The sequence below is a fragment of the Callorhinchus milii genome, unplaced genomic scaffold, assembly GCF_018977255.1.
Source record: "Callorhinchus milii isolate IMCB2004 unplaced genomic scaffold, IMCB_Cmil_1.0 Scaffold17, whole genome shotgun sequence".
Lineage (NCBI taxonomy): Eukaryota > Metazoa > Chordata > Chondrichthyes > Chimaeriformes > Callorhinchidae > Callorhinchus > Callorhinchus milii.
The window spans coordinates 10,754,274-10,771,707 of NW_024704758.1; the positions used below are offsets into that span (position 1 = coordinate 10,754,274).

Below are 17,434 nucleotides of genomic sequence, written 5' to 3' on the forward strand. Positions count from 1 at the left end.
ACATTCTGGCATTTAAAGACAGGGAAACAGACAGGAAGGTGTGAATTATGCATGGATTTTATGGTAAATCCAGATGTGAGAATGAATACTGGGTAAGTGGTGTCCAAAAGATCGATGAGTCTAGAACCAAAATCATTGTGGTGATGAAGCTGGAAGAAAGAACAGATTGATTCATGAGCAACTGTTGCACAAATGATTAATATCTAAGGCTGTTGCCTTTGCAGTTTGAGCTATTTATGTATTTGTGAGAAACAGCTGTGAGCTGAGACATAGATTCAAACCACGTTGATATTTTTCAAGTTGAGTTCTCATTGGGATTTAGGAAAAATTAAACCTAGACGAAAACAATTTACAACTTAGGTTGTGTATGTTAAAAAATATTCCCCATTTCCACTTCACACACAAACCCCTGAAAAACACACGGCCTTAAACTTAGTAGAATTCCTGTTTGTACTTTCACGTTTTGTTGAGAGATTATGCTCTGTTTTCTGCACAGGTTACAATAAGTGCAGCGTCAGAAACGGAGGATGCAGCCATCTCTGTCTGCCACGTCCCAATGGTATCACTTGTGCTTGTCCAACGGGAATCCAGATCAAGAGTGACGGGAAAACATGTGAGGACACTCCCGAGACCTACCTGCTTTTCTCCAACCGTGGCAGCATCCGACGAATTTCTTTGGATACAACTGATTATACAGATGTATACGTCCCGGTTCCCGAGCTACACAATGTCATTTCATTGGATTATGACAGTGTGGAGATGAAGGTTTATTACACAGATGTCTACCTGGATGTAATCCGGTAAGGAAATTGTATTAAGTTACAGTTCGCATTGCATTTATAAAATCCTAACTAACAAACAAATCGTGGCGAGTTTCTATTTGAGGTATGGCCTAAACATATGGCATACCAAATAATTCCATTAAAAATCTAAAAGATGGCCAAAAGGTTAGTTAAGTAGGTTGGGACATTCGTGCTCTGCACCACGGATTAATGCTTTCACACGATAGGTTCAGGTTAAGAAAGCACTTTAGTCCATTTAATCTCATTCATCCAGAAACATTGTAAGCGCTTTGAGATGCTACCCTGCGTGGAGGGTGCTGTGTAAGTGCAAGTTGTTGTTGTATAAGTCAGCAGTAAGGTTTTCTATTACAATATCAAGATGTTTATTAAACGATTCCAGGGTACTAGCCTCAACCACCTTTTTCTACTAGCCCAATCCAGCTCTTAATTACCTTCTGTATTTTTATAGGATTTCCAAAAACATACAGCTAGTGATTGTTAAAGTAAGCTGTACTCTCTGTTTTACCAGACGTGCAAATCTCAATGGCAGCCGTATGGAGACGGTTACCGGCCATGGCTTGAAAACTACAGATGGTTTGGCCATTGACTGGATAGCAAGGAACCTTTATTGGACAGATACAGGCAGAAACACTATTGAGGTGTCCTGGCTTAATGGAAACAGTCGGAAGGTGCTCATCAATAACAGCCTGGATGAACCAAGAGCAATTGCTGTGTTTCCTAGAAAAGGGTAAGAAATTATTAAAAGAAGGTCCAGCATCTTGTCCAGGACTTTACATTTTTGTAAAAGTCTTTGTAATCTGGAAACGTGCTATTTTCCAATGTAATAAAAGTAACAAGTACACACCTTTAGCACAGAACAAAAGACAAATAAAGGCAATCCTGTCTTGAAGTTGTTTTTACTATATTTCGTGTCAAGGAGGTATCTAAAGTTCAAACCATAATATGCAATGCTGATATAGAAACAAAGACAAAAAGACTCCTGTAACTTACAGTTTCAGTCTATTTGGGATCCCAGGTAGACCAGTAAAAATATTCAATCAATGTCTATTTGTCCCCAGAAGCATGTCTTCAAACCTTCATAATGATGTACTCCTCCACCTGTTAACATTGTGTATGTCACTGAGTGATGCTTTAGGAACTGAAGTGCTAACAAACTCTTCAGTGGATAATCCAGAATGATGGAATAGTAAGATCATTGAACTCTCGAAGAACATTTTCCCAAGTCTGTTACTTTAAGGGAAAAAACACACATCATAGGCATGAACAATACGTGAATAACAAAGTAATGGTTTTAATGAATCGTTCTCAGCCAAAGCCACAGATTCTGAAATTAAAATCTATAAAATTGTTTTGGTTGTGTTTTAAAAACTTAAAAGGTTTTTCATACGTTATTTTTGTATTTCTGATGGCTAGGTATCTCTTCTGGACAGACTGGGGACATCTTGCTAAAATTGAACGTGCTCAATTGGATGGCACTGACAGGAAAGTCCTTATTAACACTGATCTGGGTTGGCCAAATGGCCTGACTTTGGACTATGATACAAGAAGGTGAGTTGAGAAAAGACAAGCAGCAGAGGTTGTGATTGACAGCTAATCTGTGTATGAGGGGCACAAGAGAACGGTCATTTAAAAGACCAGAATAACATTATATTTTGCCCTGACTGCTTATTAATTCTTCCTTAATGAGGATTTTGGGATTATTCAAAATCTATTTTATACGATACAAAATCTTCTTGAAATGCATTTAGTTACTGAAAGTATTTGTAATATTACTTGTATATTTACTGCAATGTACATTTGCAAGACTATATATATATGTTTTCATTGTCAATCATTTTTATAACATCAGGAAGATGAAAGTTACAGACACTTCTGTTCCTTTAGGAGTGCATAAAATCGCACAGAAGATGAACTGCCTGCTGTTATTTTTAACAGAAAAGGGACATATATACTAGTGTTTTACCAGCTGTGAGATTGGGCTGGGTTGAAAAGTGTACTCCAGAATTACACGATGAACTGTCTAAATCCCAACTTTAATTGATACTAATCTTCCCCCGACAGGATTTACTGGGTAGATGCTCACTTAGACCGAATAGAGAGTTCAGATTTAAATGGAAACCTGCGTCAAGTCCTGGTGAGCCAAGTCACCCATCCCTTCGCCTTAACACAGGTAAGGAGTACCCCATTATATTCGCTCGGGACTGATTATTATGAAGCCTTAGCATCTTAAAAGTATAGGGTAATGAGGAAAACAAGAAATTTGCATAATAAGGCATTGACCTTCTGAACCACATTCAAGCAATCCATGCTCTAATCTGCTGCACAGCATGTCGTATGGTGTATATAAATAAATAATGTAATATATATATATATATAATTTATGATGTATACCAGACATCTCACAATATTAAAGGTCTCGATTCCTTTCTTATTCCACATTTGAGTAATTCTGTTGCTGAATCCTATCAGCAGCAGAGTTGCGGTTGTGAGGTCCTGATCACCTTGCTACCGTATTCCATCAGTGTAATTTCAGCCTCGTTGCTCCAATTATTTCTTGTCTGACTTCTGTAAAAATTAGAAAAAGTGATAGATGCTGGAAAGTGATTTAGTGTACTGTAGTTAGCACTTCAGCTCATCCACTCCAGTCTCTTCTTTTATTCCCTCTGTAATTCCTCTCAACTACAAAAGAATTTTCACATTTTTACTGAAATATTATAGTCTGATGTTTAATGGAGCGCTGATTTGTTGGAGCAGGGAAACTTCACCAAGGTCTCATCCGCTGTTCTAATGGTTAACAAGAAGTTGAAAGATCGTCCTATTTTGAAGATTTCTGGTGTCCTGGTCAATATTTCTCCCTCCCTATTGCTGCTTGTGGCACATTGTTGGCCCAGATTAATTGTTGGGTTTGCAACACTCCAGTCACTGTTCTTTAAAGCACCGTATTGTCTGAAGTGGTTCAGCCCCTTTTAATGGAAGCTGTTACTTAAACACAAGAATGTATTATTATTGTTCAAAGACTACAATTTAATATCAAGGATCACGTCTACAATCCTTTGGGACGTTTCAGCATAATAAAGCACTGAATGAAATGCAAGTATTTATTATTATTAAAAGACTAACTTAACCTCTGGGTTCACATGACATACATAAACCACCCAGGCTGCACTCTCATGGTTTATGATATCATCTCAAGTGCTCAGTTAATGACAGTCTATTACTCACACCCAGCTTGGGAGAATTCTGCAAATATGAATTATGCTGATGCTGGGACAAGCTGCTTCTGGTCGAGGGCTAAAGAGGTTTACAGCTGCTTACTAACAGTGACTAATCAATGCAGTTCAACCTAGAAATTGTTCATTAAACAAAACAGCTTAGATACATTGCAGCCTAATATGTGGTAACAAAGTTTACTAATGGGAACTCCCGAGTCGCAAGTATGAGGCAGAGCAAATCTGAGTCTGAGTTAATGTGCCCTTGTGTATTTGTAAGAGGCTTTTCACATGCAAGATTCCCCCCCACCCCCCAAAGTAAATTGAAATGGTCCATGCGTTTGAAATAAGTGTGCTTTTAGCTTTGCCGAATTCGTTATGTTTGCATGCCCTGATCTGTGTCAACTCTAATGGCATTCTCTGCAAAATCAGCATGATCGCTGGATTTACTGGACTGACTGGCAAACCAAATCAATCCAACGAGTGGACAAGTACACAGGACGCAACAAGGAAACCATCCTCGCCAATGTGGAGGGGCTGATGGACATCATCGTGGTCTCGCCGCAAAGACAGACAGGTACAAAGCGAGGTCGAGCAGCGAGTGTGGGTCGACAATTTTTTTTTTTTAAAAAAAGCACATTGACAAGCTAACCTCTTGAGATTTTGAGCTCCGAGTTTCACTTAAAAAGAGCACAAGTGCTTGTTTTTTTGTTTGTTTGTTTGTTTGGCCTGAATGACATTGTTTTACTGATTTCAGTGATGAAAGAAATCCAAATAAATAAAAAAAAACACAAATTGAAACCATCAGAAACAATAGCTGATGTTACCATTTAAAGTGTACTGTGTACTTTCAATTGCTATAGGTACCAACTCCTGTGGTATCAGTAATGGAGGCTGCACACATCTTTGCTTTGCCAGGGCAACGGACTTTGTGTGTGGATGTCCTGATGAGCCAGACGGACGGCCTTGCTCAGTAGGTGAGTTATTAGACAAAATGCCCCATAGTGTTCCTGGATTTCAGTGCTCCAAGAACCAGCCCTGGGTGAAGGGCGTTGTTTAAATGCCAGTTGTTGGATTGTAAATTGGTGTGGGTTTTGCTGGATTGGAAGAGATTGCGTACAGTGGAGTCCTGTAGCTCAGTGGTTAGAGCGCTCGCTTTGCAAGCAAGAGACCTGAGTTCAATTCCAGGCAGAGGGCGAAACCTTGGGCAAGTTTCCTTACTCCACACAGAGCCTAATAATAATCCCTCCAAAACCAAAGACAATAAGAAATTGGTCATTTTCAATCCACGACTGTTTGTGGGACATTGCTGTGCGCAATTGGCTGCCCCGTTCGCCCACAAATATACAGTCAATTCACTTTACAGTGTGTTCTGTGAAGCGCTTTGGGACGTCCTCCCGACGTGAAAAGCGCTATATCAAATGCAAGGATTATTATGATTATTATTATTATTATTACAGGATAAAGCAGGTGTCCAATCTTGTCAAGAATGATAAATGATAATAGCTTGAGAAATAGAGTTGTGTGCTCCTGGATGGAATGTTTCAGTATCTATATCCTTATAGAGTCGTAAGTTTGAAACAAGATCAGAAACCAAATGTTTGGCCTAATTTGACTGGACTGTTCCTTTGAGACCAAAGTCTCTGTGGCTCTGCATTGCTGACTCTTGCACACACTCTGCAGGCACGGCACCATTTGTGGTACATGCAAACGCCTCGTAAGAAGAGTTAATGCACCAAACGGCCTTGCTCACCTTCTTGTGTACCTTTTTAAGTTTCTTGCGTCAGTGTATAGAAGAGAATATATTTATAAACATATAATACGTAATTATTATACATAAAATCTTGTTTGTAAACGTGTGTGTAGGTGAGATAGGTGCTCATTATACAGGTTTGGAAGGTGCTAACTGCTTCATTCTTCTGCTCTCTCATCAGTAGGCTATAGACTGTACATCTAATTGTTCATCGACCTTAATCATGCCATTTCAGTGATAATCTAAGTAGGTTAATCTGCTCATTTCTCTCACACAATTACCATAAAGCATTCCCAGTTTCTGACACTGACTCAGCCCTCTCTCGTGATGTAGTGGAGGTCATCATTGCCCTCTGGTGGCTGATGTTTTTATTTACACTGTTAAATCGATTTTAATAGTATTTTCCTGAACTCTATTTATAAACTGCAATATATATATATTTTATAGATAGCCGAGATTCAAATTCACTGCATCCAATTTTAAGTTTCACATCTAAAGTCTTTTTTTATCAATAAAAAAAGTCCAAATGTTCATCCCAATTCTGTTGTTACCATTTTACACTTGTATAGACATTTATCAGATGAAAAAAAACTTGCCATATTTTCTCAATGATGAAAGAAGCTCATCGCCACCTAATTCAAAGCCCACAAAATATACAGTCAATTCACATTACAGTCTTTTCTGTGAAGGCGCTCTGAGACGTCTCAAAGATGTGATAAGGCGCTGTATCAAATGCAAGGATTATTATTATTATCTTTGTTCAGATAGTTTGGTTCAGGTCAGGAGCTCACCATGTTGAAAGCTGCAGGCCGAATATCAACACAAATGCTCGAGGATATTATGCTTGCACCGATGTTGCCCAATATTTGCAGATTTTGTACCCACACTTGTGCTGTTTCAATCTATGAATGAATTCTTGAAACAATTAACGTGCTGCATTTCTTTACAGTCCCTGGGTACATGCCTCCATTCCAGGAAACCACCAGCCCAGGCGAGAGGAACTCTTCTGAAGGCAGCAACCCACACAGAGCTCCAGGCCCTCTAACAGCAAAACCCACAGCATCCACGAAGAACTCAAGTCAAAAGTAAGAAGTAATTATTAGACTGACGCATATTACACTTCATCACTATTTATCATCACAGCACAAGCACTAAAATGTTAGTCATTGACTGTTAATAGTACAGTATCAGACCTTTTTGGAAGGTATTTGGCTACCTTGTGTTATTACCGTTTCCCATCTTTTATGTCTTGTGTTACTGTAATATACGCAAATTGCATTTTGATATTGGCCTGAGAGTTTCACTATTGCTGATATTTTGAATGCAACTTCACCATTTGAAAGGATTATATAACACATTTGCAGCTGAATTACTGGACTCTCTCTCTCTCTCTTTCACTCACTCGGGAAATAATTCCCATAATGTGTTTCAGTTGGCGCATCACGAATGCGTCCCCTACATTTGAACTTGTCAATTGAGTTATTTTCCTGCATATCCTGTACTGAAGGCAGCAATCTATTCAAAGATTAAGATGTAAACTGAAGACATTTCTGTTTCCAGCTGTTCTCAGAAAGACAGAAATCAAGGTCTCTGTGTCATAGATGAAACCTGGGTGATGCCTGCTGTAACCGGTATGTTCTGTATTTCTGTACAGTATATGTTGATAGTTAGTCTAAAGATTATTCATTCATTATCAGCCCATATATGGTATTGAAGTCGGTATGATATATTTCCAACACAGATTTGTAAATCCCATGGCAGATTTTGTTCTGTTTTCCTTTTTTAATAACTTCAATGTTCAGCATTCTTGTCAGTACTTCAGGAAGCCAAGTGAATTTCATCGATAACTTTTATGTTGAGCAGCTCAGAGTTTCCTATGCTGCAAGACCGTAGTAAATGGGGCATTTCAAACTGAAAACAGACCATTAGGAACAAGAGCAGTTTCATGCTTCTTGTTTTGTTGAGTGATGCCACGAGGTGGCGTACTACACCTCCACAATGTGACCACTTCTTCCATTGACTGCTGACTGGGCAGTTTGAATGACATTTCCTTGCACACAATGCTGAAAGCACGGAAAGAGTAATTGGGTAGGACGAAAGGCAAATAACAGTGGAAAATTATGCAAAACTGCCTTTTCAAATCTATAAGTTTTAAGATTATTTTCTTTCTGGTTTTGGAACGGACGCATCAGGGACAGACATCAGAAAAGGCATGCACAGAATCTGCTCCCCACCTTTGCCAGTTCATTTCTGGCATCTTCACTGTTCTGTACGTTGCTCTCGTTTGTATGTATATAATGCGTTTTAGCAAATTTACGTAAATCGAAATGCTCAAAGGAAACCCTGGCATATATCCAGTATGCTTGAATGAAAATATATTGAGTTGTTCACTATCCATATGTGGGTTGCCTGGTGAGATGCTGTATGTGCTTACAAAACGGATGGAGTTATTCTACTGATCTCTGAATAATAGTTTGTGCGATAAGCAAATAGAGTTTGGATTTTCAGTTCAGATCAACCTCAGTCAATCCATTAATTCAGACTCAAAACTGGAATCAAACTTACAAAATTTCTGCATCATAACTCAAATATGTTTTTATTGTTTTTAAAGTTGAGATTTAATTAAAAAGTTTAAGCTCTCTTTTTCAAATAAAGATTGTGCTTTATAGAATAAAAAGCATTTATGTTTCACTTGTAATTTGAAGCAGTTTCCTCTATTGTTGCTGATAAATGAAGCTTAGCTAAGTCTTATAATTGTTACAGGAGATGGACTACATATAAGTTACATTGTGGGAGCTGTCTTGACAATATTAGCGATCTTGGTTCTCATTGCTGCCGTGATCATATACAGGTATTGTGTTTATATTAAATTTTGAAACATTAACACACACTTTCTGATTCTGCATTGCTTTTCATTCCTGATATATCAAATATATTTTGCAAACAATTCATCCCATAAGTTGCACCAAGTATGAACTCTATGGTCCTGTTCAGCACATGTTAGTAGATACAGATCAGTAAGTCTCCAGTTTAATTCTGGTTTGTGGTCAATTGATCAACATCAAAAGATGCTGCAATTGCCCTTCATGTCCTTTGACTAGGGATAATATTCAGGAAAAAATCCAGCTCCTGAATATTGGGGAGCATACAGAATTATGGTAACTGCCGGTCTGTTTATATTCAGACCTCTATTGCTTTGCAGCACAATAATTGCCCCTTCACATCAACCTCTTGTTTTTAACATTCAATATGCCGCTGCAGTCATGCATATTTCCTTAGATGCTGACAGTGATTAGTGCTGCTCTCAAATGATTAATACTCGATTCACATTGAGGTCAGACACTTTAAATTGGTTTCCTTACTGGTCATTGGCAAAATGTTGGAGCTTGGTAAGTGTTGATAATAGCTGATGTAATGTACGAGTTACACATGATTGACTGTGATACACAGCAGGAGACTGTCTAATGATGCCTTTCGCTGTCTCCGGTAAGCTAACGTATTTTCTATACTCTGGATTCACAATAACATGGTCAAGACTGGAGCCAGTTTGCATTATTTATATGATGATCAGACAAATGTATGCTGTGATTTTTGAATCACAGCAGCAATGAAAATAATAAATAATAATCCTTGCATTTGATATGGTGCTTTTCATGTCTTGTAGACCTCTCAAAGCGCTTCACAGAATATGCTGTAAAGTGAATGGACTGTATTTGTGGGCGAAACGCTGCAAACAATTGTGCACAGCAGTGTCCCACAAATAGTTGTGGATTGAAGTGACCAATTTATAATTGTTTTCTTTTCTTGAGCGGATTATTATCAGGCGTAATGAGTCATGGTATCACCTTTGGTGCTTTGTCCAACTGTAATCTGTGCACAAGGTAAATGTAATTGTTCAATAAAAATAAAACATGGCCACTGATGTCCTTTCTGCATCTACAGTGGGGATATTTGACTTATTGTTAACAAAAAGGACTTCCTTTTAGATTGTTTTGCTTTTAATCAGAAGCTCTCTCTCTCTCTCGCTCTCTTCAATACTGGTTTATAACTGTACTGTCTGGGCTGGGGTGTTGCTGAAGTCTTGTAAACCAGAAAGCTCCTAAGTATCTTAGGTTGTAAGATTCCAACGGTTAGCCTCACACACCGGGGACAGACCAAAGAGAAATCAATTAGGGTTCCCCTTCCTGTTCAGTAAAATTCAGAACAGCTACAGGCAGTAATGTTTCAGTTTTCATGGACTGCCTTTGGCCTTTAAAAATGTCAGAACCTTTCATTTGCCATTTAAATCAGGTGCATTACCTATTCTATAATTGTATTGAGGTTAGCTTTCAAAAACAACACCAGCTTATTTTTACAGCACTTTAGCTTGGTTACATCATTGCGTTTTATACGGACGCTCAGTTAAGCTTTTCAATTCCGAACACATATTAGATAGTTTTGCTATTTTTAGTGATCAGAGTTAGCTAACCCTTCAATGTAAATTTAGTTGTAAAAATGGGCGCTTTGCCGCCCCACCCTCAGAAAAAAAAGCAATCTTGTTTTTCCCTCTTCAGACACAAAAAGGCCAAGTTTGATGATCCTGCAGTGAGCAATCTGACCTACAGCAACCCATCATACCGTACGTCTACACAGGAGGTGAAGATTGAAACTGTTCAGAAACCAGCTATATACAACCAGCTTCGATATAAAAAGGAGGTGAGTAGAAAAGGTTATGAGCAATATTCTTCGAACAATTATACTGATTCGCAGGCCGATGATTACAACAACAACCAACTGCACTTATATAGCGCCTTTCACATCGGGAGGACAATAGATGTCAGACGCTTAAATGGAGCGAACACTTTGAGCTGTGGGGGAGGGTTGCACAGAATAAATCATTGTGCGCTGCAGGCATGAATAATTCACAACCGTAAATGAGTTACACAAAGCACGTTGTGTTGTTTATTGATTGTAAATCTCAACCTCTTGATGGGGAATCTGTTTATACCATTTGTTTGTGTTTTTGTGCTCCACAATTGTCAGTTACATTTTTGAGCTGGGTGGGGTCAAGCGTGGTTTATAATGTCTGTGATTTGGCTCACTGGAGTCCAGTGGGACACTGAGCTGTTGATGTGCATCAATGCTGTTCATGTTGGACAACGTCTTGTAGAAAACAGTATAACCAGCCGAGACAGGTCAGAATCAAGAAAATGGGACTAATCTGAGAAAAGGAATAAGTGACAAGAAAAATAAACCAGCCTTTTCCGTTTTACTTTGAACAGTAAAGGTAAATTATTTGAAGGAGTAAAATACTGCTGTCTCTGAAGGCAATCATGATAGGCTGTGAAATATGAGAAGGTTATCGTCCGGAAATACATAGTAAAAAAAAACCTATTTTGACGTAAAACTCAATATATATCATGGAAAAATACAATTAGAATCTGTCTACTTAATAATACTGAATGGAAGATATTACACTGATGTTATATTCTGGAAATGTTTCCTTCACTGCAGCTCCCTGACCCATCTGATAGCCTTTCACCTTTCATTTTCTGACTTCTTCTACAAAGTTCAGCTCAGGTACCCGGCAGCATGAGTGTGTGACACATGCATTGCACTGTCCAGCTACTCCTGTTCATTTCATTTGGGCTTCCAGGTCACTCTGGCATTTTGCAAATTTGGAGCTTGGGGGGGGGGGGGAGGGAGGGAGGTAAATTTTCTGTTAACGGTTTTATTTTGAAACCTGAACATTTCGTTAAGTGGAGCTATGGAAATGTATTTTTTTCTTAAAAAAAACCAAGAAACATTTAAAGAGACATTGGGTGGAAGATATCCTTGAGGTTTACTTACTTTGGTATGTTTTCTAATGCAAGGGTTTTTCAGTTTGCAAAATGCAATACTTAAGCTTCTCCCCCAAAATATTGTTACATCCTTAACTTCTTGCTTTTCAACAGAAGATAATTCCCTGTCCAGCATGAAGACGCATCACGTTTTGCATGTAATTCTATACTAATTCCTCCTTTTATGCTAGGATCATCTCAGTTATTAGAACAGAATTATAATATCGATTCCCTTCCAGTTTGATTTTTGAATGGGTAATTTGTCACCCTCAGCTGTGGTTAATAGAAATAGCTTTATAAATAGAATAATGTAGTAGATATGATCACAAGCTGCTCTGATTTTGTACTATAAATAAGCCTTGAATTTGATCTCTTACCTATCCTGTCAAAACATCTCAAATATTCTTCACTTGTAATTCTGTCAAGCGCAGTTCTTTCATTTGGCTCCATACTTGTAGGCAAATAAAAGAACTATTTCATATACAGCATGATCCCCACAAATAGTTGAGTGACTTAAGTAGATCTATGCTGTGAGGCAAGATTGGTTATGACAGTTGAATAAAGAAAAGTTTGTAAAAAGAACAGCATTTTCAGCCTAAATCAATAGAAACCTCCAATGCTTAGATCTATACATGAAACATGGCCACTCAGATGTGGTATTAAAGGGTTGCAAACAATTATGATGCCGTACTCCAGCATAAATATGTGCCTTCAGAACAATAGTCAGAATTGGAGGAGAGAAAGTGCAGTTTAAATGCCATCTCCAGCCGTCAGTTTTATATCTGTCTGAGTCAAAGTGTGCCCCATAAACTGTGTTCAAGAGTTGTATTTACACATCAATTCCAGCAGCATTTGCGGTACATTGGATTAAAGTGGTCTCCCATTGACTAAGAAAAGAACAGGATGTGGGTGGTTTAAAAATGCTTTGTGTTTACCCACATTATTTACAGTTTACATGGTGTACTTTAACTTGTATCTGCAGTTGCTTTAGACTTAACTCAGGTGGAGCAGTTTTCAACCTGGGAAATTGATCTTTAAATGCATAACATTATGCTGAGACAATGCACCAGTGACCTATGTTGCATTGTTACTTCTTGATATGAAAAACTCCCAACAATCCCAATAGCTTTATCAGCCTCCCTTTTCACCCACTCCTAACTTCTGAACTTGCACATTCCAGGAGGAATAGTTACTTTAACTTTGATCATTCCATCGCTCTCACTAAAATATGGCAGTGAATGAGGACTCAACAGCAAACTGCAAACTTATCTAAATTAAGAAAAGTGTTGCTAAATATTATCAATTCATAGCAACAAAATACTGCACATTTTTTTAACTATGCCACACTGCCCATTGTCTGCAATGATAGGGTAGCAATGCAAACTCTGCAAAAAGTTTCGCCTCACACTATAATTTATCATCGAATACCCTTTTTTCCACTTGTAATCTATGATATGTGAACTGAAAGTGACCTTCCAGTTCATGTGTATCTCAGCCGTGAACCCTGAAATGGTTCCAACTATCGTGTTACTGCCCTCATGCCAGTGCTGGGGGCTGGAGAAATGCTAGGATTCAGAGGGGACTGTTTATCCTTCCCCAATTCAAATAGGTTTACTTTAGACACGGTTTGGAATGGATGCCTCGAGCTGGGAGTTAATAAGTTAACCAGTTTATGCCGCCTTTATCATCATTAAAACACAGCTGTAAATTTGCAGCAGATGTGAGTTTGTAACTAGCGTGAAAATGGGTCGAAAGAAAGTGAGTTCTATTTATGTTTTGCAAGTGGCTGTAGGCGACCTCAAAAGAATCGGAGAGTCAGTTTGATTATTGGAAACAGGTTACCAGTGAATTACCCTATCAATTGTGACTGGGATATAAATGGAAAAGCAGAGAAGCAACGAACAGACACAGAGAAAGATTAGAATAGAACAGAATGATCTAGATAATTTATATGGTCTGCATTTTATCCACAAATTGGCTATAGAGCTGCCCAAACCATTGGAACAGGTTCAAAGCGAGTCATTGATTTACTGAAGGGAGTAAATGGGTGCTGATGGCTGAGGTGTTAACTAGGTAGCAATTGTTAAATTCTTTACAGATGCTGTAATAAAACTAATTGGTGCACTGTTTTTAAACTGGATACAAATTGTGTTTTATTAATGAGTAAGGATATTAATTTTGCAACTTGCACAATGTTCTTACAGTTATTGCCTTTTACACTCCCATAACCTAGATTTCTGCATGGCTCTGCTAGAATTCACACTATCTAGCCACAAGAGAATGAGTTTTAAATGTACACACCAAGGTTGCTAGGTGTGGTTGCTAATTTTTCAGCCCATAATTAATGAGGCTACGACTTCAGCTTTGGTGACTAAGACATCGGAATTATTTTTAAAAACACATGAAAGAGAGAATTCAGGATCATTAGCTTTCAGTATTCACTTGGAAAACAAGCCTGGGTTGAAGTTTAAAGAAACTTTTTAAAAAAAATAATGGCCTGCATCCTAGTATTTTCACAATTGACATCTGGTCACTGTTTATGAGGCGAGGTGCTAAAAAGTGATATTTCACCTCTTCTTGGCTTCCGGCATAGAGAACTTCATGTTTCCAAGCTAACCTTGTATGGATTATTGTTGACCCAGCAAAGTTCACAGCTCTGATTGAGAGACCTGTTAACTTCATCCATGAAAGTTTTTTTTTTAACATGGCTTTCACAAATTAGATGTGTGAATATTAAATATTCAGACCAATAAGTACTTGTAGTTCCTTAGTTATGGCATATTTATAAACAAATTCTCTCCCCGAATTAACTTAGTTTTTGCCTATGATATATGATCTATTTTTATGGACCTGTTCAACAAAGATATAATGCACTGCTTGATCAAACCTGCTAAAGCTATTATTGAAAGACAAAGCAAATTAAATGAAGGCACATGTGGGGTAAATGTCTACTTGATTTGAGCTTTACTCTATCAATGTAGCATTTCAGAGGTCCCAGACTTCGGCAAATTATTGAATTCAGTCTTCACTTTGAAACTTGTTCTATTTGTCATAAAAGAATGTACAGAAAAGCAACTGCAAACGTAAGGTTGCATGTAAGAATTTAACATATTCTATAGGCTCTGAAATGCTAAGAAAATAGAATAAATCTCGCCTTGGGGTATAATTTTACGATATTTTTATCTTATAAAGCTCTTTGAGATGTTTCAATGATGAGATGAGTCGCTATATCAAATGCAAGGATTATTATCATCATTCAGTATCATTCTGTGAAGCACTTCAAAGCTTTTTTTTTCCCCCCAATGTGAAACGCGCTATACAAATGTAAATTGTCCCAAAAAACAAAGAGTAGAATCCTCAGCATCAAACAAAAGTATAGCTCTATAGAAAGACCTATTGCGAAACTATTGTATTGTGAGAGAATCCGCGATACAATAAAATGTGCTGCAGTCAGCTTGTGACTCATTGTTTCGAGTGGACTGCTGTAGGCAGACTATTGTGTTAAGTAAAGTGCCCTCTCTTTCTTTCTTTCTTTCTTTCCTTCTTTCCAGGCTGCTGCTGATAATAGCTACACAAAAGAGAAGATAAAAATTGTAGAAGGTATCTGCTTGTTGTCCAACGATGACCTGTATTGGGATGACTTAAAACAGATTAAGACCATGCGGGGAGGAATCCTTCGAGATCATGTGTGCATGACGGCGGACACTCTGTCTGTTCAGGGCAGCACGGACTCGCTTGACGACACAGAGACCGAACAGCTGTTACAGGATGAACCGCTGTCAGAATGCAGCAGCGTAAACACCAGCACACAGGAAAGGAGTGGCCTTCCCTTGCCTGACACTGGCTGGCAGCACGATCGCAAACCTTCGACCGAGAGCGAGGTCTGATCTCGAAATGGCTTCTTTCTTTTCCTATGTTCTATTTAAATGTATTTCTAAGGCAACCAGAGACTGAGCATGCTCCAAACAAACAGCATGGTGGGTGGGTGGGAGGAGGGGGTCTCAGATTTTTTAAAAAAAACAAAGAAAAACACAAAGACTCGCAACTCGACTGGGAACCGACTGGTACTACAGCCTGGTACAGACTCATACCCTGGAGGACACAACCGTAAACAGCAAGCCTGAATAGAATGAATGCAAGAGATCACAACTCTCTTTGCGAGTGTTTTTAAAATGCCACATAATACCGTTTTAGCTAATTATTTTCCCTCCGTTCACACTAATGTATATCCGTGTCCGGTTAAAGCCGAATTGTACAGATGTTGATCCATAGCAGGCGCTTGACCTACTTTTATATGATGGAGGGTTCCTCTTTTTGAAAAAAAAATGGATGCAATTCTGTACGTGGAACAGAGTTAACTTTTTGGGGAGGAAAGCTTTTCTTGCTGTGCCAGACCTCTTTATGTCTTGCCTTTGTGAGGGATAGTGTGAAAGCCCTTGTGGTCTCAGGTAAGACCTCTGAACAGAGGGGAAAACATTGAAGGGGCATGTTTAACCCTTTCACGCCCACTTTGACAAACAGATACACCATAGGTTGCTAACACGACTGGAATCACTGTATTTTCCTAGTGCTTTGTAAGGAGGATAAAGGGATAACGGCAAACAGTTGTAGAGAATTAAAATGAGACCAGCTGTTTATTCCCCTCTAAATATATGTTTAAGCACTGATTTGCAATTAAACATCTAATTTTGTACTTTGCTTAAATTGCTGCCGTCACTGTTTGACTATACTTGCTCATAAACGACCAGATGGTGACCATTTCGTAACAACTTATGTACATTTAGATGACATGCTTTCATTATTGAGGCCATGCAAACTACTTATGCTAAATACCTTATAAATACTGTATATCACAAACCACCAGGATTACAGATGACTTTGTTGGTGTAGGGCAGAATTCAACGTTTTCATATCAAACTTGATAACATGGTGATAGTGTTATGTTGCATATTAAATTTAAAGCGTAACAAATTCTGGTGCGCGTGAATGGGCAGACAGTAGACCATGCTGCTGTAAGTGACTGTTGGAGAGGTCACTATCTTAGAAATACATTAAACAAGTGACTGAAACTGCAGGAACATAATGGAAAAAGCAGAGAATTGTTTCTCTGTCAAAAAAATGTAAGTACATCAAACAAATGAATATTCGTCACAAAGAACTATTTTAACTGTTGTATTGATGAATGATTCTTCTACTTGCCACTACTGATGATTTCTATTTGTTGAATCATTTGTTGATTTTCTTATTTTCTGGGCTTTCTCTAAATTTCGGCTAATATCACTTGCCATGTTTTAAATCCTTTGGTCAGCCAAAAGAATTATATTCTTGGTTTTATTTATGCCGTAAATCTAGAAAAACCTGTAAAATTCCCAACGATCAAACACAGACTTAGACTAGTGTGAATGTTTGTGGGGGGGGGGGGGGGGGGGTGTTGGGGGAGGGAAGGCAGCCTTTGAAGGAAAATCTTGGGGATGTACTTTGAGTGCTACCAATATACATTCTTAATTTAAAACAAGTAGTATTGTTTGCTAAATGTCATTCTGATGCTCAGAATATTGTTGTACATACGAATCTGACTTATTCAACTGGTTCCTTTCCCCTCTTCCTGAGGATGTCTGGAAACTTCAGGACAAGCCGGTGAATATCTAAGCACAATGCTCTCATTTATTTCGGGGTCAACATGACCACCAAGTAGCTCCATTCTCTCAATCGCCCCCAAAACATGTTTCAGAGTCCAACTTCTTCCATTTTGCTCTTTATTCCTTTGTTGTTGTTTTGAACCAATCTTTATCGAGGTCAATTGATCCATTTGTATGGAGTTTGCTTGCATAATTTAATTGATGCAAGCTA

The 17,434-nt window shown here is 38.4% G+C and overlaps 1 protein-coding gene across 2 annotated transcripts in view; it reads left to right on the forward strand.

The window, feature by feature from the left end:
- Window positions 1-16,968, forward strand: part of lrp4 (low density lipoprotein receptor-related protein 4) — a 146,888-nt gene extending 129,920 nt beyond the window's left edge. For both annotated transcript variants that reach the window (XM_007887656.2, XM_007887657.2), the window contains exons 28-38: window positions 497-800; window positions 1,312-1,530; window positions 2,217-2,351; window positions 2,865-2,973; window positions 4,445-4,589; window positions 4,876-4,989; window positions 6,715-6,850; window positions 7,326-7,396; window positions 8,529-8,616; window positions 10,319-10,460; window positions 15,136-16,968. In XM_007887656.2, the coding sequence (XP_007885847.1) occupies window positions 497-800; window positions 1,312-1,530; window positions 2,217-2,351; window positions 2,865-2,973; window positions 4,445-4,589; window positions 4,876-4,989; window positions 6,715-6,850; window positions 7,326-7,396; window positions 8,529-8,616; window positions 10,319-10,460; window positions 15,136-15,471 (1,799 nt within the window). In that variant the 3' untranslated portion in view covers window positions 15,472-16,968. The remainder of the gene's footprint in view (window positions 1-496; window positions 801-1,311; window positions 1,531-2,216; window positions 2,352-2,864; window positions 2,974-4,444; window positions 4,590-4,875; window positions 4,990-6,714; window positions 6,851-7,325; window positions 7,397-8,528; window positions 8,617-10,318; window positions 10,461-15,135) is intronic.
- Window positions 16,969-17,434: the final 466 nt, after the last annotated feature.